The sequence below is a fragment of the Corylus avellana genome, chromosome ca4 (assembly GCF_901000735.1).
Source record: "Corylus avellana chromosome ca4, CavTom2PMs-1.0".
Taxonomy (NCBI): Eukaryota; Viridiplantae; Streptophyta; class Magnoliopsida; order Fagales; family Betulaceae; genus Corylus; species Corylus avellana.
Genome location: NC_081544.1, coordinates 5,314,538 through 5,336,876, shown reverse-complemented (window position 1 = coordinate 5,336,876; position 22,339 = coordinate 5,314,538). Strand labels below are relative to the sequence as shown.

General features: G+C 34.3%; 3 protein-coding genes across 5 annotated transcripts; all 3 read right to left on the bottom strand.

Moving 5' to 3' along the window:
• Positions 1-437: 437 nt before the first annotated feature.
• Positions 438-3,044, bottom strand: LOC132177914 (dehydration-responsive element-binding protein 2B-like). The gene is made up of 2 exons (XM_059590393.1): positions 2,872-3,044; positions 438-1,275 (listed from the first exon to the last, which is right to left on the bottom strand). The coding sequence occupies exons 1-2, from the start codon at positions 3,042-3,044 to the stop codon at positions 438-440; spliced, it is 1,011 nt and encodes a 336-aa protein (XP_059446376.1).
• Positions 3,045-5,911: 2,867 nt separating this feature from the next.
• Positions 5,912-8,826, bottom strand: LOC132177913 (dehydration-responsive element-binding protein 2C-like). Its single transcript, XM_059590392.1, has 2 exons — positions 8,789-8,826; positions 5,912-6,731 (listed from the first exon to the last, which is right to left on the bottom strand). Exons 1-2 carry the CDS (start codon positions 8,824-8,826, stop codon positions 5,912-5,914), a joined length of 858 nt encoding a protein of 285 aa, XP_059446375.1.
• A 2,698-nt stretch (positions 8,827-11,524) lies between these two features.
• Positions 11,525-21,706, bottom strand: LOC132177639 (small RNA 2'-O-methyltransferase-like). Of its 3 annotated transcripts, none has more exons than XM_059590036.1 (11): positions 21,472-21,699; positions 20,726-20,882; positions 19,352-19,633; positions 17,410-17,499; positions 16,558-17,015; positions 16,198-16,443; positions 14,538-15,493; positions 13,734-13,885; positions 13,543-13,659; positions 12,765-12,902; positions 11,525-12,154 (listed from the first exon to the last, which is right to left on the bottom strand). In XM_059590036.1, the coding sequence occupies exons 2-11, from the start codon at positions 20,864-20,866 to the stop codon at positions 11,711-11,713; spliced, it is 3,024 nt and encodes a 1,007-aa protein (XP_059446019.1). In that variant the 5' UTR covers positions 20,867-20,882; positions 21,472-21,699; the 3' UTR covers positions 11,525-11,710. The 3 variants fall into 3 exon arrangements, with proteins under 3 accessions (XP_059446019.1, XP_059446020.1, XP_059446021.1); XM_059590038.1 differs by lacking the exon at positions 11,525-12,154 and adding an exon at positions 12,163-12,507 and having other exon boundaries at positions 21,472-21,706; XM_059590037.1 differs by lacking the exon at positions 20,726-20,882 and having other exon boundaries at positions 21,472-21,698.
• Positions 21,707-22,339: the final 633 nt, after the last annotated feature.

Genomic DNA, 22,339 nt, shown 5'->3' with positions numbered 1-22,339 from the left:
ACTAAAATTGACTCTTATGTCTTGATATTTTGCTAATATCTTCATTTATGCCACTCAACACAAAATTTGTACATAAAGCAGACGTCTAGTGTCTTCTGTGTTATTACGGATCGAATTATCTTAAACTTGCAAAAAATTTGAGGTCGTACAACATGCCCTGTGTCTTTTTAGTTATTCAATTGTTTCTTTCTGTTCTCTCTGGATTTGGTCCTGCAATTTCATATTGTTTGAAAAGTGTGTGGATATATATATATAAGACCAATATGGGAAGAGATAAAACTTCGTTTATTATCCACTATAAACATAGAATCAACAATAAAGAATATATATCCTCAAATTTAAACAAAATTTGTATACACTCAAATCCAAAATATGATAATCCCAAGTCAATAATATCCCCAGCTGTTCCTCATTTGATTTTGCAACTGTGTAATATCTTATGGCTTCCCCCATTGGTCGATATCTAGAAACCCCAATTGATCAGCATCAAATGGTAATTGGGATTCCATGTCGCTAAGGGAATTATCGTCGAAAAGCTCTGGAAAGTCATCCAAGTTAAGCAATTCATCCATGGGGACTATGAAATGACCTGTTTGTTGCTCATGTTGAGCATTTGGAGGAACATGGGTGATGTCCTCAGCTGCAAAGATCTCAATGTGGTTTGATGTAGTTGTAGAATCAGCTCTCAGTTTACTTTCCCCATCCATATTCATCACATTGGGAGAAACATGTGTGATGTCCTCAACTGCAAATGTAGGCCTTGCAGCTTCATTGTAAGCAAATGCAACGTTTTCCCCATCCTCATTCATCAAGTTTGAGGAAACAGATGTGATATCCTCAACTGCAAAGACCCCGGAGTAGTTTGATGTCGCCGTTGAGTCCAACCCTGCCGCTGCCGGAGTTTCTCCCAGAGAAATGCTCGATGAATTTGTTACAGTAGTTGAAAAAGAATTTGGGAAGTTGAGGCGAGCATAAGAGCTGTACATAGCCCTCGCAGCTATATCATAAGCAATGGCAGCTTCGATAGCATTTGCAAAGGTACCAAGCCAGTGCCGCTTTCCCCCACTCGGCTCCCGAATTTCTGCAACCCATTTGCCCCAAGTCCTCTGCCGGACTCCTCGGTAGTTACATTGTGAGTTCTGAGGCCCTCCCTTACCTCGCATGCATCCTTTCTTTGACCCAATGGCTTGAATTTTACAAATTGGTTTAGAGTCAAGGTGGGCCTGATTCTCCTTCCATTGGGCAAGAGTCTCATCAACCCTTGACTTCCTCTTCCTGGAAAAACAAAACAACAATTTTAGCTCACAAGTAAGCTTGTGTAAATCATGACACAAGAGATTTTTAATTTTAATTTTAATTTTTTTGACATGTCCGCACAAGAAGGGGGAGAAAGATTCGAACTAGTGATCTCCCCTTCATTAGGCATGATTCTAACCGATTGAGCTACCTCTCTTGGACGATTTTTAAAATTTTCAAAGAAATCATAAAGAAGGGAAAAGAAAAGGTATCTCATGGTGAGGGAGGGGATGGCCCGTACTGACCATGGTCCTCTCTCTTTTTAAAAAAAAACTATTTACTATAATATATCAATTGTTAAATTTATATATTTGGCTTAAAAATAATTAGGCTTCACCCTACTCATAAGAAAAAAAACAAAACTTGGCCTTTGACCCTATATATCAATTGTTCTATGATAACAAAAAATCATTTTATATACAAATTTTAAACAACAACAAATATTTCATTAGCAACAATCAAAATATGTTATTAAAAAAAAAAAAAATTAGGCACGAGCAATAGGGTCGTAAAAAAGTTCTTAACATACAGCAGAATGCCGATTACCTTTATGATAGATGCCTGAGATAAAAATTAAAAAATAATTATTTTGTTTTTCTTTTAATACTCACTGAGTGCTAATTTTTATTTATTTATTAAAGTTTTTTTTTTTATGTGTAATTTCTCTATCTTAATATATTTCTCATTAATGATTTTAGGGTATTTATGAGAATAATCCTGAGTCGACCCATGAATATAGATAACTCCTCATGTTTTTTTTTTAATATTAATTTAATTAAAAAGTCCTATCTTAAAAAAAAAAATATTGACTAAATTCAGACTAATACAATAATTATTAATTAAGTACCTAGAGACTTAGTTTCAATGTATGTTATAAGTCCATATATGTTATAAATTATAATTATACATATATAATACCAAATTTTTATTATAATATACTTTAACCATTTTATGATCAATAATAACAAATTTTTGAACCATTATTCTATATCATAAATTAATGTAAATTTGGGATCAAATATTTTAGATTTTTCAATATGAGCACCTTTTGGAACAATTTGGCTCAGTGTGGTATATTTATATATAAAGGCTCAAAACTAAAATTTCTCCCAAGGCGGTCAGTTATATGTTTACTAAGAGTATTAGCAACACCTTCCCAACTATTTTCACTCAATTTAGGGAATAATACTAACTTTTGATTCCTTATAAAAAAAACTTCACAATAGATTCCCTTATTTTTCCCTATATGAATTAAATACTATTTCTTTTTATCATTACAAAGAGAGAATTGTTGGGACATGTGAAGGAGAGAGGAGAGAAAATCAGTTTTTTATAATTTAATAATGCATTGGACATTTGCAGTGTTTCTCATGCATTGGGAAACACTGTAGATGCTCTTTGATGTTGGTTATATTTAGGGCTTCTGATGTGGGTGCTTTTTTGTGGTTTTTTTTTAGATTTTTCCTAAACATAAGGAAGGGAAGGGGCTATAGGGAGTCTACTGCTAGAGCTCTAACCGCTGGCTAACTGCTAACCGCCTAGTGGATGCGGTTAGTGAAATTTAGAAGTGGTTACGATTGGCGGTTATTGCCAAATATAGTAACCTCATTTTCACCCATGCGGGGTGCATGCAGGGGCCAATAACTATTAACTGTAACCGTCTTTTCACCCAGGTGCTTTGCAGCCATCCCGTAGGGGGTTACGGGCGGCTGCAAGGCACCCCTAACCCCATGGGCAGTGCCACCCATGATGTTACCACTTCACATAAAAGTTTCCTGCTCGTAGTCTCGGTCTCCGAAGACACAGTTTAAAAAAAAAAACAAGAAACAGAGTACGCAGTGAGAAGAATCAAGGAAAAACACAGAGATTCAAGAAATAAAACTATAATTTCCCAGATCCCCATAAAATCAACAACAAAAATATCATTCAAAGAAGCACAACTCCTCCGCCGCAAAACCTCAGAAAAAATGAACCCACGACAACAAAGAAAACACAAAAGAATGGAAAAAGAACAGGTACCTCGTAGTCGTAGACGTAGTCGTGGTCTCTGAAGACATGGCAGTGGAATACAACTTTTGTTGGTGAGAGCAGAGAGTCAAATTGTGAGTTCGGAGAAGGCTTCTTGGAAAAAGCCAAGAAACAGAGTGAGCAATGAACCAAAAAGAGAGGGAGAGAGGTTCCTTATATAAGCAAGTCTCCAGATATTACACATGAAGTGGCGCTTTTCTATTCGCCATATGGCCATTTGAAGTGGAACCCTCTTTATCTGTTTTCTTTCTTTCTTTTTTCTAATTTATCTGTTTTCTTTCTTTCTTTATCTGTTTTCTTTCTTTCTTTTTTCTAATTTATCTGTTTTCTGTCTTTCCATGTAGCTTAATTAACGGATTAAGCACGCTAATTAATACTGCAATAGATTTTGTAGATAGTACACATGACATGGCGCTTTTCTATTCGCCACGTGGCCCTTGGAAGTTGGAACCTCTTTATCTGTTTTTTTTTTTTAAAAAAAAAAAAAATTTATCTGTTTTCTTTCTTTCTTATGTAGCTTAATTACCGGATTAAGCACACTAATTAATACTGCAATAGACTTTGTAGATATTTAATTTCATGAATAAATATAAATAAGTTTAATTTTGTATGCACCACATAAATTAGCAACATGATAATTTTATGAATAAAAATAAATAAGTTTAATTTTGTATGCGAAACATAGATTAACAACATATAATGTTAAAACCTGGTTCGGTTTAGTGCGAAAAACTTAACATAAAATTTGCGGGTTAGGGTTGAGGAGGAGTCTAACTCATTTAATTAAATGGGCTAAGTTTGGGTTTACTTATCTAATCTTATACTCATACTTCAAGACGACTTGAACCCGACATGCTACAATTAAGATTGAATTTTTTTGACATGTCCTATAAACCCATCACAAACCAAACATAAAATTAGTGGGTTAGAGTTGAAAAGTTAAACCTATTTAATTTTACACCTACACATCAACACGCAATATGAAGGAAGTTTCCAGAAGTATTGTTAACATACTTGGGACAAATTATCACATAATCGTGGGAAAGACAATTCGTGAGGGTTGGGAATACTGTTAATCAAGGGTATAAAATTTGTATTAATTTGAAATTGTAAAACTAGAAAACTTTTGAATTCAAAAGAGAAATTATTTTTAAAGATGATTTTATAGACATATAACTTTTGTATACAATTATGACTTATGATTTAGTTTGAAATTAAGTTTAAGACTTATCCATTTTTATTTTACATAAGCGTACGCATGCACAGACGTAGAGGGACTATATGTATCTAATGTATTTATTGATTTGCATAGGTACGGATTCTCCACTCAAAAAACTTCCTTGATGGAGCTTGTCAACTAGGCCACCACTGCTCGATTATTCACTCTAGGGATAAATACAAAATTGGTTCTTGTGGTTGGTTTAAATTACAAATATCTGCATGAGGTATAAAAAATAATTTATAAGTTCTTGTAGTTGGCATAAATTACAAATCACTCCCTATAGTATAAAAAATAATTTATAGGTCCTCATGGCAGGCCAAAATAATATTTTACTCCATAAAATCAATTTTCGTTAAGTAACTTAACAGAATCCGTTACTTTCTCACGTCATACGGTTACTGTAAATTAACATAATCTCTTCTATCCCCAAAATCAAAGAGACAATATGTAAAATTAACTGAAAAAAATCAAACAAGAAAATCAACAAAAAAAACCCAAAGATCCAACAGACGAAAATGGAATTTACCAAAACCCCAGAAAACAATCACTACTCCTCCGCTAAACCAATCAAAAAAAAACCAACCCACAAGAGAGGGCAATTTTTTTTTTTTTTCAAAGAAAGGAAAGGAAAATGTACCTTAACCTCGTAGCGGTGGTCTCTGAAGAAATGACGGTGAAAGAAAACCTTTGTTGGTGAGAGCAGAGATTGAAGAGTGAGAGATTGCAAATTCAGAGTACTGGTGAGTTCGAAAAATGCTTTTTGGAGAAAACAGAGCAAGTGTTTTTTCTCCAAGAAAACCAAGAAAAGAAACTAAAAACCAGAGTAAGCGCAGAGAGAGAGAGAGAGAGAGAGAGAGGGCTCCCGCTCCATTTATAAATGGAACCAGCTGCGGGCGCCAAAGTACTTCAAACTAAAATTGACTCTTATGTCTTGATATTTTGCTGATATCTTCATTTATGCCACTCAACACAAAATTTGTACATAAAGCAGACATCTAGTGTCTTCTGTGTTATTACGGATTGAATTATCTTAAACTTGCAAAAAATTTGAGGTCGTACAACATGTCCTGTTTCTTTTTAGTTATTCAATTGTTTCTTTCTGTTCTCTCTGGATTTGGTCCTGCAATTTCATATTGTTTGAAAAGTGTGTGGATATATATATATATATATATATATATATATAAGATCAATAAGGGAAGAGATAAAACTTCGTTTATTATCCACTATAAACATAGAATCAACAATAAAGAATATATATCCTCAAATTTAAACAAAATTTGTATACACTCAAATCCAAAATATGATAATCCCAAGTCAATAGTATCCCCAGCTGTTCCGCATTTGATTTTGCAACTGTGTAATATCTTATGGCTTCCCCCATTGGTCGATATCTAGAAACCCCAATTGATCAGCATCAAATGGTAATTGGGATTCCATGTCGCTAAGGGAATTATCGTCGAAAAGCTCTGGAAAGTCATCCAAGTTAAGCAATTCATCCATGGGGACTATGAAATGACCTGTTTGTTGCTCATGTTGAGCATTTGGAGGAACATGGGTGATGTCCTCAGCTGCAAAGATCTCAATGTGGTCAGCTCTCAATTTACTTTCCCCATCCATATTCATCACATTGGGAGAAACATGTGTGATGTCCTCAACTGCAAATGTAGGCCTTGCAGCTTCATTGTAAGCAAATGCAACGTTTTCCCCATCCTCATTCATCAAGTTTGAGGAAACAGATGTGATATCCTCAACTGCAAAGACCCCGGAGTAGTTTGATGTCGCCGTTGAGTGCAACCCTGCCGCTGCCGGAGTTTCTCCCAGAGAAATGCTCGATGAATTTGTTACAGTAGTTGAAAAAGAATTTGGAAAGTTGAGGCGAGCATAAGAGCTGTACATAGCCCTCGCAGCTATATCATAAGCAATGGCAGCTTCCATAGCATTTGCAAAGGTACCAAGCCAGTGCCGCTTTCCCCCACTCGGCTCCCGAATTTCTGCAACCCATTTGCCCCAAGTCCTCTGCCGGACTCCTCGATAGTTACATTGTGAGTTCTGAGGCCCTCCCTTACCTCGCATGCATCCTTTCTTTGACCCAATGGCTTGAATTTTACAAATTGGTTTAGAGTCAAGGTGGGCCTGATTCTCCTTCCATTGGGCAAGAGTCTCATCAACCCTTGACTTCCTCTTCCTGGAAAAACAAAACAACAATTTTAGCTCACAAGTAAGCTTGTGTAAATCATGACACAAGAGATTTTTAATTTTAATTTTAATTTTTTTGACATGTCCGCACAAGAAGGGGGAGAAAGATTCGAACTAGTGATCTCCCCTTCATTAGGCATGATTCTAACCGATTGAGCTACCTCTCTTGGGGACGATTTTTAAAATTTTCAAAGAAATCATAAAGAAGGGAAAAGAAAAGGTATCTCATGGTGAGGGAGGGGATGGCCGGTACTGACCATGGTCCTCTCTCTTTTTTAAAAGAATTTATTTACTATAATATATCAATTGTTAAATTTATATATTTGGCTTAAAAATAATTAGGCTTCACCCTACTCATAAGAAAAAAAACAAAACTTGGCCTTTGACCCTATTATATCAATTGTTCTATGATAAAAAAAAATCATTTTATACAGAAATTTTAAACAACAACAAATATTTCATTAGCAACAATCAAAATATGTTATTAAAAAAAAAAAATTAGGCACGAGCAATAGGGTCGTAAAAAAGTTCTTAACGTACAGCAGAATGTCGATTTCCTTTATGATAGATGCCTGAGTTAAAAATTAAAAAACAATTATTTTGTTTTTCTTTTAATACTCACTGAGTGCTAATTTTAATTTATTTCTTAATTTTTTTTTATGTGTAATTTCTCTATCTTAATATATTTCTCATTAATGATTTTAGGGTATTTATGAGATTAATCCTGAGTCGACCCACGAATATAGATAACTCCTCATGTTTTTTTTTTTTTTTAATATTAATTTAATTAAAAAGACCTATCTTAAAAAAAAAAATATTGACTAAATTCAGACTAATACAATAATTATTAATTAAGTACCTAGAGACTTAGTTTCAATGTATGTTATAAGTCCATATATGTTATAAATTATAATTATACATATATAATACCAATTTTTTATTATAATATACTTTAACCATTTTATGATCAATAATAACAAATTTTTGAACCATTATTCTATATCATAAATTAATGTAAATTTGGGATCTAATATTTTAGATTTTTTCAATATGAGCACCTTTTGGAACAATTTGGCTCAGTGTGGTATATTTATATATAAAGCCTCAAAACTAAAATTTCTCCCAAGGCGGTCAGTTATATGTTTACTAAGAGTATTAGCAACATCTTCCCAACTATTTTCACTCAATTTAGGGAATAAAACTAATTTTTGATTCCCTATAAAAAAAAACTTCACAATAGATTCCCTTATTTTTCCCTATATGAATTAAATACTATTTTTTTTTATCATTGCAACCAATGAGAGAGGAGGGAGAATTGTTGGGACATGTGAAGGAGAGAGGAGAGAAAATCAGTTTTTTATAATTTAATAATGCATGGGACATTTACAGTGTTTCTCATGCATTGGGAAACACTGTAGATACCCTTTGATGTTGGTTATATTTAGGGCTTCTGATGTGGGTGCTTTTTTGTGGTTTTTTTTTAGATTTTTCCTAAACGTAAGAAAGGGAAGGGGCTATAGGGAGTCTACTGCTAGAGCTCTAACCGCTGGCTAACTGCTAACCGCCTAGTGGATGCGGTTAGTGAAATTTAGAAGTGGTTACGATTGGCGGTTATTGCCAAATATAGTAACCTCATTTTCACCCATGCGGGGTGCATGCAGGGGCCAATAACTATTAACTGTAACCGTCTTTTCACCCAGGTGCCTTGCAGCCATCCCGTAGGGGGTTACGGGCGGCTGCAAGGCACCCCTAACCCCATGGGCAGTGCCACCCATGATGTTACCACTTCACATAAAAGTTTCCTGCTCGTAGTCTCGGTCTCCGAAGACACAGTTTAAAAAAAAAAACAAGAAACAGAGTACGCAGTGAGAAGAATCAAGGAAAAACACAGAGATTCAAGAAATAAAACTATAATTTCCCAGATCCCCATAAAATCAACAACAAAAATATCATTCAAAGAAGCACAACTCCTCCGCCGCAAAACCTCAGAAAAAATGAACCCACGACAACAAAGAAAACACAAAAGAATGGAAAAAGAACAGGTACCTCGTAGTCGTAGACGTAGTCGTGGTCTCTGAAGACATGGCAGTGGAATACAACTTTTGTTGGTGAGAGCAGAGAGTCAAATTGTGAGTTCGGAGAAGGCTTCTTGGAAAAAGCCAAGAAACAGAGTGAGCAATGAACCAAAAAGGGAGGGAGAGAGGTTCCTTATATAAGCAAGTCTCCAGATATTACACATGAAGTGGCGCTTTTCTATTCGCCATATGGCCATTTGAAGTGGAACCCTCTTTATCTGTTTTCTTTCTTTCTTTTTTCTAATTTATCTGTTTTCTTTCTTTCTTTATCTGTTTTCTTTCTTTCTTTTTTCTAATTTATCTGTTTTCTGTCTTTCCATGTAGCTTAATTAACGGATTAAGCACGCTAATTAATACTGCAATAGACTTTGTAGATAGTACACATGACATGGCGCTTTTCTATTCGCCACGTGGCCCTTGGAAGTTGGAACCTCTCTATCTGTTTTTTTTTTTTTTTTTTAATTTATCTGTTTTCTTTCTTTCTTACGTAGCTTAATTAACGGATTAAGCACACTAATTAATACTGCAATAGACTTTGTAGATATTTAATTTTATGAATAAATATAAATAAGTTTAATTTTGTATGCAACACATAAATTAGCAACATGATAATTTTATGAATAAAAATAAATAAGTTTAATTTTGTATGCGAAACATAGATTAACAACATATAATGTTAAAATCTGGTTCGGTTTAGCGTGAAAAACTTAACATGAAATTTGCGGGTTAGGGTTGAGGAGGAGTCTAACTCATTGAATTAAATGGGCTAAGTTTGGGTTTACTTATTTAATTTTATACTCATCCTTCAAGACGACTTGAACCCGACACGCTACAATTAAGATTGAATTTTTTTGACATGTCCTATAAACCCATTACAAATCAAACATAAAATTAGTGGGTTAGAGTTGAAAAGTTAAACCTATTTAATTTTACACCTACATATCAACACACAATATGAAGGAAGTTTCCAGAAGTATTGTTAACATACTTGGGACAAATTATCACATAATCGTGGGAAAGATAATTCGTGAGGGTTGGGAATACTGTAAATCAAGGGTATAAAAATTGTATTAATTTGAAATTGTAAAACTAGAAAACTTTTGAATTCAAAAGAGAAATTATTTTTAAAGATGATTTTATAAACGTATACTTTTGTATACAATTATGACTTATGATTTAGTATGAAATTAAGTTTAAGACTTGTTCGTTTTTATTTTACATAAACATACACATGCACAGACATAGAGGGACTATGTATCTAATGTATTTATTGATTTGCATAGGTACGGATTCTCCACGCAAAAAACTTTCTTGATGGAGCTTGTCAACTAGGCCACCATGGCCCGATTATTCATTCTAGGGATAAATACAAAATTGGTCTTTGTGGTTGGTCTAAATTACAAATCACTACATATAGTATAAAAAATAATTTATAAGTTCATGTAGTTGGCCTAAATTATAAATCACTCCCTGTGGTATAAAAAATAATTTATAGGTCTTCATGGTAGGCCAAAATAACAGTTTAATCCCCAAAATTAATTTTCGTTAAGTAACTTAACAGAATCCATTACTTTCTTACGTCATACGGCTACTGTAAATTAACATGATCTCTTCTATTCCCAAAATTTTACTCTGTGTGTAACCTACCATTATTTTCATATTCATCGCCACGATTTGAGAGCATTTTGTGAAGTGGCTGAGGGTGAGTTTTACATGAGGTAAAATTTTGGGAAAATAAGAAATCATATTAATTTATTGTAGCAGTATGACGTGGAGTGAGGGTTGATATATAATCTTAGTTGACAAAATGACAAATTTTGTAAAGTTCCTTAACAAAAATTGATTTCAATGAGTAAACTGTTATTTTGGTATACCTTGAGGACCTATAAATTATTTTTTATACTACATCGAGTAATTTGTAATTTAAGCCAACTATAAGAACCTATAAGTTATTTTTTATACCACATTGAGTGATTTGTAATTTAAGCAAACCACAAATTGATTCTATGAGTGGACGCAACGGAATGCTTGTTGAATGCAAATTTGATGTTCGAAATTAGGGTAAGGTTTAAGAAATCTAATTCCTTAAACCTAAATAGCTGCAGAAAATGTTAATCCCCCATAATTGGGCCCTGTGAGATAACACAATGTGTGCATGCTTTCTACCTTACTCGACTAGAGTGTTGGTGATTTGTATTTAAAAAATGCTGAAGCACATGTTAAAAAGACATGACAATTTATTAGACTGATTTGTAGTTTGCTACAAACCAGTTTGTATCTAATTTTTGTCTAAATTGAGCCTTCTATTGGGTATCAATCATCTGAGTATTATCCTATACAGGCCTCTTTATTTTTCTCATGTTTCTTCATTTTGCCAATGTCATCACTATTGAAGTCAACAATACTCATATGTCCAAAAAAAAAAAGGAAAAAGGTTTACTCACATGAAACTTATCCAAGTTTGAGATATTGGATTGAGTAGTAAAGATGCTTCTATAGTTTGTTTGGTATTTACAAAGAAAAAGAAAAAATAAATAACCCCAATCTTCAATGAGTAAATGGACCTTGAACAAAGCATCTATTGGTTTGCAGGTGTATTCTCAAAAAGAAAGACAAAAATAAAAATAAAAAATAAAAAATAAAAAAAGGGCCCAAACAATTCTATATAAGCAATTGAAGGAAGAGAACAGGCAAGAAAATCAATAAGGATGACAAATTGCATGACTTTGTAACTACATGTGCATGCATGCACATGAATTATCCATCAGATCCAGTAATTTTTCCATGCTTAAAATCAGATACTCTATCTGGGAGGCCTAAAGCTCTAACAAAATCTAAAGCAAAACCTCAGTTGAAGCACTCTAAAAAGAACCAAACAAGGGACATTAATTTGTCAACTAGAAGATGTTAACCTATCCCACTCCCATATAACGTTGTAATGACATGCTGAACCATCATCTTTTGGATGCACGTCTCCCTGCAGTGGGGACATTCTTCTGAAGACGGCAATCTGGGAAGCAAACCCTGGCTCCGAGTCAGCAGATCCACCGACCCCACTGAACTCGACACTGTAATTGTGCTTTGCAGCTAATTTGGTTGCCCAACTGTTGAATTGCTCTCTTGTCCACTCAAATTTGTGGTCATGGTTTCGAAATTTACAAGATTGTGACTGGGTTTTATCTTCAGGATCATCTTCTTGGCTTGGTAGATTAGCTTTTTGGAGTATCACATTGTATTCATAGTTTGGCGTCGAAACAATAAGGATCTTTGGAAGAAATGAACTCAACACCACGTCTCCAAACAGATATGCCTGATCTTCCTCCATATGCTCGATAACCTATAATATTTCTATAAACTCAGTTGTATGAAACTGAAGATTCTTAGTTTTTAATCAAAAAAATAGGATAGGATGAATACGTACATTTATCCATTGAAGCTACTTGCAGAAAATGTATGCTAAATGATTTCTTAAAGAATCTATCAATTTTATGCTTAAATAAAATCCAAATTCATATTAACAGTATAGCACCATATAGGGTTTATCTTCCAGAACACCAGAAGCACCCCTCAACACCTTCAACCATCTACACACTCCTGTCTTACTCCCAACTTTTCTACTAGTGCCACATCCATTTTGAAATTAGAATTTGCAGAAGTCACAAGTACTTTGCATTAACAGCAATATGCCATCTGTATGAAAAATACACCCACATGCAAACATGGGAAATGGAACAAGTAGAATTTTAATGCTACGTCAGTACAAGGTAAAACAACAGAACATAAAACAAAATTTTAATTGTTAAGCATAAATTCAAATGAAAAGATGATAATATCAACATAAATTCAAAACTTAAAACTGGAAATAAATTTTTTTTTAAAAAAAAAAAATGCTGCAAGCAATGCATTTTAGGTAACAATCAAGTGAATTGAGAAGGGTGATAGAATACCTCTAAGCAAGTGCCAATGTCGAATTCACATAATCGGGAATCAAAAATTGTGATGGAACCATCATAAAGAATTGCAGATTTGATGCCTGAAAATGGGGCATTGGCATCGGTATTCTTGCTTAGCTTTGAATGAAGTATCTGCAGTATTAACAATAATCAAGATGCTTAGATAAAGTCACTGTAAAGTAAAGAAACATCATAGTAGAAAGAAAATACAGAAATCATTATCCACACTAATAAAAAAGGATGAAAATAATTTCTACTTTAATGTATCTACCACACAATACACAATACACAATACACGTGCAGGAAATGTTTAAAAGTTAAAAGCAACCTTTAAACTGGTTACATTCACTGGGATGACAAGATTTCACACCCACAAACATAAAAAAGAATTCCTAAACAAGAGGCGAAGAGTTTTGCGTGACATGAAGCAAATCATTCTGGTAAGAGAAATCAAAAACTACCCATCTGTGCAGATTCCAGCATGCCTAATATATATTATTTTACTTCCCACAACTGATTAAATACATTAAACATGACATACAACAAGGACCACATCTTCTTCACAAGGATCCTAATGATTAGTCAGACCTATCAAAAATTGGAACCAGTACCCTTGAATATATTCGAAGTTTTTAGCAGAAAAACTTCCATTATGTAGTCCTCAAGGTAATAAGCCTAATATCTAACCAAGGAGTGAACATAAACAAAACTTTTAGGATATAATACAGAAAGTCTCCACTTGAAAAACTCAGCAGCAGTAAATGGTTCAGACCTTTGCAGCACGGCTTAGACTCTTTTGTGAAATATCAATGCCAACAACTTTTTCTAGAGAAGTCGGATGATTCAATAAAGCATCCAATAAACTTCCAGAACCACATCCAAAGTCAACCTGAAAAGAAAATAGAGATCAACTCAATTTAAAAAATCAACACTGAAAAATATTAGTGGAAAATGCTTGCATACCAAAGTAGTAGCATGAGATTGTCTGATGTGTTGCACTGCATATTCCACACGTTGCTTCGAAAGCGGAGGGCTAAAAAGAGCCTGCTCCATTCTTTCCTCTAGAGGTTCTGTAACTCGCAACAAAGTTATAGAATACTCTAAACAGCAGGATTCTGCAAATTAGAAAACAAAGAAGACTGCACACAGTTAGTTGAATCTCAGAATCGATACTTTCAGCAAAAGATATGTAAGAAGAACAACAAATATGACCCAATTACAGATTGCTAGCCAATTAAAACAATATATGTCAGTAGGTTCGGTCACAAGTTGCAACATAATACAAAATTTGTTATATTTTTTGATGTGTTTAATTATCCATTCAAGGTAACACATTTTCTGGAGGGAAAACTGTTGTTTCCAGCATTTTTAATCATGAATCTTTTTCTAACAATAACAAAGACTGTTGTTACTGACTCTTTATAGTAAAAAGGGAAGTACTCACCATATTATCCAATAACATGGAGTAATGAGAGAGAGTTCTTATTGAGAAATTTCTAAGATTTAACCTTGCTATACACAACTCAGTCAAATGATTTCTTTTTAAACTGATGTACATGTTTAACCGTGTCAACCAAACAATCACATGCCTTGAATGTAATGAACCATCTTTCAAAGTGGAGGAAACTGAGACACAATATCGAGATAAGATCTAGATTAGAACAGAAATTCATCAATTTCATAATGACGACAATCAAATTTAGTAGTCACAAGCTGCTCCATGAAATCATCTTCATAACATTTCTATGAAAGGAGATGGTAACTCACCTGAAGATAACAATGAAAAATTCCTTGCAGAATCAACTGCAGCAGCTAATATAAACTCTTTAGGGGCCAAATCTGTTTTGAAACAAGCAGATTGACCAACGGACAGTTGTGTCACAACTGCTTCAAGATGAGGAATCACTGCTCCAGCCCCTATCTCAAATTCAAATTCATCACTACTTTCAAGAATTTCTTTCGTATGTTCATCTTCTGTCACCAGAGATACAGAATAACTAATAAATAACAAGGACCCATTGGATGGGCAGACACCAGAATCTGGACCTTCAATGCTTAAAGAGAAAACCGCTTGTCCTGGCATAGTATTTAGCATACTCAAACTATTTGGTTCTAGAAATTTCACGCCTTGAGTCTCACTGTGGTAAACATTATGAATTGATCGACACAACGCAAACTCCTTAAAAAAGTTTTCATGACAAATCCGAATGTCGAGAATATTGGCAGTGCTGTTTAGCTTCTCTAAAGGCATGTCTATGTCCTTGAAATATGCATTTAACCACGAAAGAACTTTCAAAGAAGTATTCTGGATGGAATCATTTTGCTTCTTAAAAGAGTTTTTTGGGAAACACTCTATAATCAAATGGTGACACTTGGAAAAGATTTTTACTTCACATTGATAGGTGACAGCTGATTCAGCCGATTCGCAGGTACCAGTAGCAATAGCACCTCCATTTGCACATTCTATCTCCTCTTCAGTTGAATCTATACCTTGCAACTTCTTGTGTGACGTTGTTGACTCAGACAGTCCTTTTAAAGGAGTACTTACAACAGAGAAGTCAGGCTCAGATAGCCTATGTTGACGACAAAACATACACAGGATCTCTCTAGGGAGAGAACCCCTCCAGTTTGCTCTTGTAGTAAATACCAAAGGCAACTCTGCTGTAAGTACTGCCTCTCTGGACAACTTGTAAACTCCACTTGGTATCTTATTAATGAGCATCCTGTAAGCAATCTAAATGTAACTAATTTAAGGAATGGTGCATAATTACATGAAAATTCAGCACAAATACAGCAATTGCATATGCAAAACTTAAATACCACCATATTCTCTCGGACAAGATGTCCCAAAAATATGAAGAAAAAAGAAAGAACCCTCTAGAGGAATCGAAGAACAACTCAAACTCCTGGAGGGTTTCAAGAAAATGAAGATTTCCCCTACAATTTGTAATTTTCATTCTTTTATCACTAACCAAAAGTGGAGCAATTAAATGATTAATAGAATCATCATAATGCTAAATACCCTACCCAACCCAAAGGAAAGATTAGCAAAATGGAAACTCCAAAAAAGAAGAGCTAACTAATTATAATGAGGTAAGATATGACACAAGGTAGCATTGGACACACAAGTCACAATTTGTGTGTTGTGCACGTGTCATTATCTATTGACATGGTATGGGGGAGTGACCAAGGAATCAATTTGAAAATTTTCTTCAACCCATGCACCAACAAAGTACCTTTGAAAGATGATTTGTAGAACTCAAACTGAGTGCCATGCAATAGCGCAAGAATACTGAAGACATGCATATTCTTTACGATTTAGCAGCATTAATTATCAAACAATAAAGATCAAGTATCGTTATAGAGAAGACTGTAAGAATGGACATTGTGAAATAAACTCAATAAAATACATGAAGTTAGAGGAGACCTGTAATATGATTGCACAGTTACGTCTTCATAGAAAAGGTCTTTAGACTTCCACGTGTATCCAATTGATGCCAAAATTGCATCACCATATATACTTTGACCACAGAAATAACTTGCCCTTGCATTTAAGGATCCTTCAAAACGAAGAGCTTCGTTTACAATAAGAGGATCTGATGACATATCCAAAAGATATGACTGGTGGGCAGCAAAGTACAGTCTCGCCTCAGAAGACGCTTTACCAACAGTCCTGTTAAAAACAAGTACAAATCAGTACCAATAACAAAACTCAGACGTGGAAGCCACTTCATAAAATGAAAACTTCCATCCTCCTAGGCCCTGTCATTACATATCTTCCACCTACCTGGAGGCTAGAACACTAGTAGCATCTGTTAAACCAAGTTTTTTGGCAATAACATCCATGTAGTAGCCAGTTGAAGAAACATCTAGAGTCACAGGTTCAACAGTCTTCTCCAACGAACATGGAATACGTACGGCTTCAATCAAAGTGCTTAGTGGGGAGCCAGATGTTTGGCTAACTGATGACTCCATAATCTCAGGAGGGTATGGATCTTGCCTCCGAATCCAAAGCTGCTCTTCAGAAGAAGCAACAAGGCCAGATGATCTTGTAGCAGCCCTCATAATCAATGGTATAGCCAAGAATGGATTTGACTCCACCTTTGGATTAATGGATTTACAGAGATTGCTTAGCCTTGAATCAAAAATAGCCATGACAGGAACAGGAACCAAACCATAAAGATCACCTTCTCTCTGCAGAGCTGCTCTCAAGTGACCACTTAGGGGATGAAGATATGAGAGGAACTTCATCGACGACACAAAAGCAATATAGAAAACATCAGATAACGTAAATGCCCCATTCTCTAATTAATTCAATAAGGAATCTCAGGCATGTAAGAATCAGACAAAAGCAAAATACAGTAGTCAGGGGTTCAAACTATCAAAAAAAGAATGCAATGGAGCCTTACTTCAATCTAATTTTTTAGTACTTGGTCTTTGGTTTTCAAATTGCATTCTTTTTTGGCGCATTAGGTTCAGAACTGTGAAACTATTCCAGGTAAGTATATGAAATTAATTCTGATAGAAACAAAGTTAGATGCTCTGAATTATATAAACTCCAAGCATCAATGAAGGATATATATCCACATATAGTAGAAAATAGAGCTTTTCATAATTCATGTCAATTTAAACTACTAACCTCATCTGAAAATAAATGTGCGATACGATCAACTAATTTATCCCATGCTTCCTGCAGAGTGGGACTACTTGTTGAAATTTGGATGCCTAGCTGCAGCAGAAAGAATTAACCAAAAAAAGAGAGAGAAACAAATTGTTATTACCCAATGCTTTTCCTACCAAAAAGATATCTTAAACGTCTGACTAATTAATTAAAGCTAACACATGAACAAGCAGATAAAAGACAATAAGCAAATCCTAAAAATAGTACCAAAGAATAATACCAACGGAAAAGTATATAATCCAATATGCATTTATGAGAAGCACATACAATCATATGAAAACCAGAACCCATATGATCAATGCCATTAAAATAGACACAGCATGGGTAATGGGAAATAGAACTGACACCCCATTGCAGGGATCACTTTAAATTTTTATGCAAGCTTTAGGAGTGGGCTAATTTTTCTGTCGCAGCAGACTTTATTTTATGATTTTCTTGATTTTTTTCTTTTTCTAGTTATGTGTCTCTCTTGTATGCTTCCTATGTACTTGGGTTGCACCCTTTCACTTTTTTAAAAAAATTCAGTTACTTATAAAAAAAAAAAAAAATTGGTTTTATTTAAGCCCTCAATGACATGCTGCTTAATTAAGTTGGATAACAAGTAGATGATGAGGTTGACAAGGGTAAAGAAAATTATGACAACAACCGGAGCAGAAAAAGATTTATAACAGAACCATACACTTAACAGCAAGTGGAGAAAGATGTCAATGTATTTTCTTGTCAACTTATGGAAGTTTTTTAAGACATAAGAGAAGCAGCAATACAAACACTTTGTCAACGAAAGTGTCAGAGGTATGCTTGGAAAGATGTAGAAAATGTCTTCCATAGTGAACACCGTATGCTAGAAAAGTTCTTTTCAGGCAATACTGTCACTCTTGTTGACAAAAAAAAAAAAAAAAAAAAAACCCATAGTTCCTTTCATATGAAAATCCTCTCTTTTACCAAGACTCCCGAACGCACGAAAAGTGAAAAATAATATAAAATAAAATGAGCCAAAATTCTCATTTTGTACTAAAAGAACAAGAAAAATATAGGGAAAAAAAGTGGGGTATTATTTGTCATGCGTAGAGGACAAAAACCCAAGCTTAATAAGAGAGGCTACACAAATAAGACTACAAAAGGTTTCAAAGGGAAAGTGTAATGAGAGGTAACTAGCACTACAGATGCAGGACAATTGTCTTGGAGAAAAAGAGCAAAAAGGAGAAATTACTGTTCACGTGACTGTGGTGGGTTACTGCTCATTTGGTGCTGTAGCCAAATCAAGGTTATTCAAGAGTGTTCAGGTCCTTTTAGTTTACTCTTATTATGCATGGCTAGGATTAGTCCAAATCAAGGGTCATGATTAACAATTTCTACGATTTTTTAAGTTTTTTTTCCTCTAAATAGATTATTATAAAATTCTAATATGCTATTCCTATTACCATCAATAAAAGTTTCTTTTGCGTTGTTAACTCCAAAGAAAACTCTTGAGGTTTTTGCTTATTTTAGCACCTTAAAGAGGCTTCCTAGTTTTCCCCTGAGAAAAATAGGCGGAGATGGAAAATTGAAGCAAATCCTTGTCTCATCGTGCTTTTAACTGCATCAGCTAGAATAGTATAAGGTGAGAAAAGTAACTCCCATTCATAGTAGAATGATATTAAGGCTTAAAAGCTTACCAGTGAAGGGCCCTCTGAATTTGAAAAACAAGAAAGAAACTTTGACAAATAAATAGATAGATAATTGAAAAAAGAGTAAAGTGCGAAATATTAGTCAAATATGAAAAGCTGCACAGCACGCTATGCAATAAATTGCATATTTTCTTTTTCAATTAACTGAGACAATGTATGAAGATACAGCTGGCCAGCCAATCAAATAATAAAGATAATGGAGGAAAAATGATGGAAAGAGAGATGGACAAAACCTCCTTTATAGCCATCTCAGCAGCAGATTGCTCAGCTTCCTTCTTTTTCTTAAAGGTTCCTGACATAACAGAAATCTCTGGTAGTTGCAAGATGCAGCGGTAAAGGCAGGGCCGTTTCTGTGAGATGGCCAATCCCGGGCATCCATTTTCAGCAGGTTCTTGTACTTCCTCTACCTCATAGATGGCATTTGTACCAAACTTTTGGGATATAATAGCTTTAGGTGAAAGGGTTGTCTTCTTCACTGCAACAGCAGGGGATCCTCCAGTTTCCATGCGTATCACCTGGGTTTGAATATATAAATTATTAGCAAAGCAAATTAGCGAATTACTAATTCGTCTAATGCATACATTGTGATCTGAAAGATGCTTGGATAAACCTCATTACGAAAAAAGGTGACTTATATATAATTTGAGCATCTATTTACTTTGCACTATAAAGTATCAAATAAAAGCTAAAAATATAAAATACATGTTATTAATGCTAATTATTTATGGTAATTAACATGGAATAATTTCTTTTTTAATCAATATCAACTCAAATTTAACTTTCTTCCTATAAATGAATAAACCTCCTAGACCTAATTTACCCTCATAAAAGAAACAAAACGAAAATGCGATCATAAAATCGAGTATCCTAAAACTCCCAATTTCAACATAGAATAGAAAAAGCAGCAATTGAGACAAGACACTAACATTGTCCCGCAACTACATGAAAAGCATGGTATGAAGAGATGGTAATTAAATCCTTGTCCTACGTTATTCCCACTCTTAAAGCAACCAAAATCCAAAAACTGCATTTCAAACATGCTTGAATTTAGATATATAATGAAGATGTGCTAATCAAATCCTTAAAACAGCTCAAACTAATATTCTACAACTAGCTCTGATCACTGCATTTTGAACCTACATCTAGGGGAAAACAAAAAAGTTTAATTGGATCAAGGAAACAGAATAAAATGCAAATTTTAGATACGTTCAACCCTCTCAAGGAATGTTGACAAAACCCCAAGTCCCAAGTTCCCAAACAAATTGACAAAAGAACCCTATCACATATACAAACAAATGAAAAAAAAAAAAAAAAAAAATTTGATAGAGCTACAGCTAAGCTTGCAACAGCCAAGGCTAACCTCTTACATGATGATTATACAAAAAGGGGGAAAAGAAACTACACAAAAAAACAAATAACAGAAAATATTCGCTAAGAAATGAAGCAATGAAGTCACAATTTTCATAAATATTAAAATAGCGTAAATTTCAACAGAAAGAGAAAAACCCAGAATTTATTTACGCCCCTCGATTTACTCAGCAAATTTAACAGGGTAACAAGTCTCAAAAGTCTCCAAATAACTTGCATGATGATCTTACAATCAATACCAGAAAAAGATTGTTTTTGATGGGGGGAAAAAACATAAAGTTAGCTACTTTTAGCCAATGGGTCTGAAACCAAGCAATGTAGAAGCAAGTGGAACAACAGTAGGCCGAAAGTTGAGCAAGAAAAACTTGATGGGTTTTCATTCAGCAGGCACGCCAACTAAACAAGAGAGTAAATTGGGCATATTAGAGTATACCTATACAAAGGCAATGCCTTCCACACACACACACACACACACAGACCAAAAAGAAAAAAAATTGATAGAGCTACAGTTAAACTTGCAACAGCCAAAGCTAACCTCTTACATGATGATTGTACAAAAAGGGGGGAAAGAAAGAACACGAAAAAAAAATACCAAAAAAATTCGCCAAGAAATGAAGCAATGAAGTCACAATTTTCATAGATATTAAAATAGCAGAAATTTCAACAGAAATAGAAAACCCCAGAATTTATTTACTCTTATTTCTGCCCCTCCATATACTCAGCAAATTTAACAGAGGGCAACAACACTCAAAAGTCTCCAAATAACTTGCATGATGATCTTACAAGAAATACCAAAAAAAAATTTGATTTTTATGGGGAAAAAACATAAAGTTAGCTACTTTTAGCCAATGGGTCTGAAACCAAACAATGTAGAAGCAGGTGGAACAACAGTTGGCCAAAAATTGAACACGATAAACTTGATGGGTTTTCATTCAACAGGCACACCAACTAAAAAAGAGAGTAAATTGGGCATATTAGAGTATACCTATACACAGGCAATGCCTTCCAAGAGGGAGAGGGAGAGAGAGAGACCCTTCAGCTTCTGGGCTTCGAGTGTGGTTTCGTGTTTGATGGGTTTCGGGAAAGGAAATTAGATAAACGGTCTTTAAAGGGAAAGGAGGGAAAGGTGAGCCAATCAGAAACTACACAAAAAACTGCGAGAATAACTTAGAGAGGAAGTCGGGCTCACTCTTGAGACGTCCTTTCTTGGTTATTATTCTTTTCTTTGTTTGATACTCCTGCCACCTTTCGTCCCTTGGTTTCTTTTCTCTCTATAAAAATCTTTTCTTTTCTTTTTTCGCAAGTATAAAAATCTTTGAGATTAGGGTTAAAATTATAAATAAAATGAAAATATGAATTTGTTAGTTGTTGAAATATAATGAAACAATGATACAATGTTGAAGTTTATGAGAAAATATAAAATATACAACTAATAGCAGAAGCAATAGGGAGAAAAGATAAACAAAGAATTATGAGCAGTTTTGTGTTATGCGCCTATATCCACTGCTTTGAATGGCCCCTAGGGCTACATTATGCTTATTGACTTGTTTGTGTATGATACGAAGCTATCAATTTATATAATAGTAAGTAAATACAAGTATGATAATCAAATCCCCTTGATTTATTATATTTTCAATTTATTCTAACATTAATCATGTCAATGTGATCATGTTATTTCCAGATTAATTAAATGAAAAGAATGTGCAAAGAAAGATCACATAATTAATATGAGTAATGTTAGAAATAACATTTTTATTTCATAATTGTCTCACAAAGTACATGTGACAGTTTCAACCAATTTTTGGATCAGTCTTTGTTACAAGAAAAAAAATAAATAAATCAAATCAAATCAA

What these genes read in the sequence shown, in the direction of transcription:
- LOC132177914 (XM_059590393.1), bottom strand. Translation starts at nt 3,044, where the DNA reads ATGGGTGGCACTGCCCATGGGGTTAGGGGTGCCTTGCAGCCGCCCGTA. An exon ending in TTTGGCAATAACCGCCAATC is followed by an intron (nt 1,276 to 2,871) that starts GTAACCACTTCT and finishes TTGTTTTTCCAG; the next exon opens with GAAGAGGAAGTCAAGGGTTG.
- LOC132177913 (XM_059590392.1), bottom strand. Translation starts at nt 8,826, where the DNA reads ATGTCTTCAGAGACCACGACTACGTCTACGACTACGAG. An exon ending in ACTACGTCTACGACTACGAG is followed by an intron (nt 6,732 to 8,788) that starts GTACCTGTTCTT and finishes TTGTTTTTCCAG; the next exon opens with GAAGAGGAAGTCAAGGGTTG.
- LOC132177639 (XM_059590036.1), bottom strand. Translation starts at nt 20,866, where the DNA reads ATGAAAACCCATCAAGTTTTTCTTGCTCAACTTTCGGCCTACTGTTGT. An exon ending in ACTAGTGTTCTAGCCTCCAG is followed by an intron (nt 16,444 to 16,557) that starts GTAGGTGGAAGA and finishes TGTTTTTAACAG; the next exon opens with GACTGTTGGTAAAGCGTCTT. An exon ending in GTCTAAGCCGTGCTGCAAAG is followed by an intron (nt 12,903 to 13,542) that starts GTCTGAACCATT and finishes TTAATACTGCAG; the next exon opens with ATACTTCATTCAAAGCTAAG.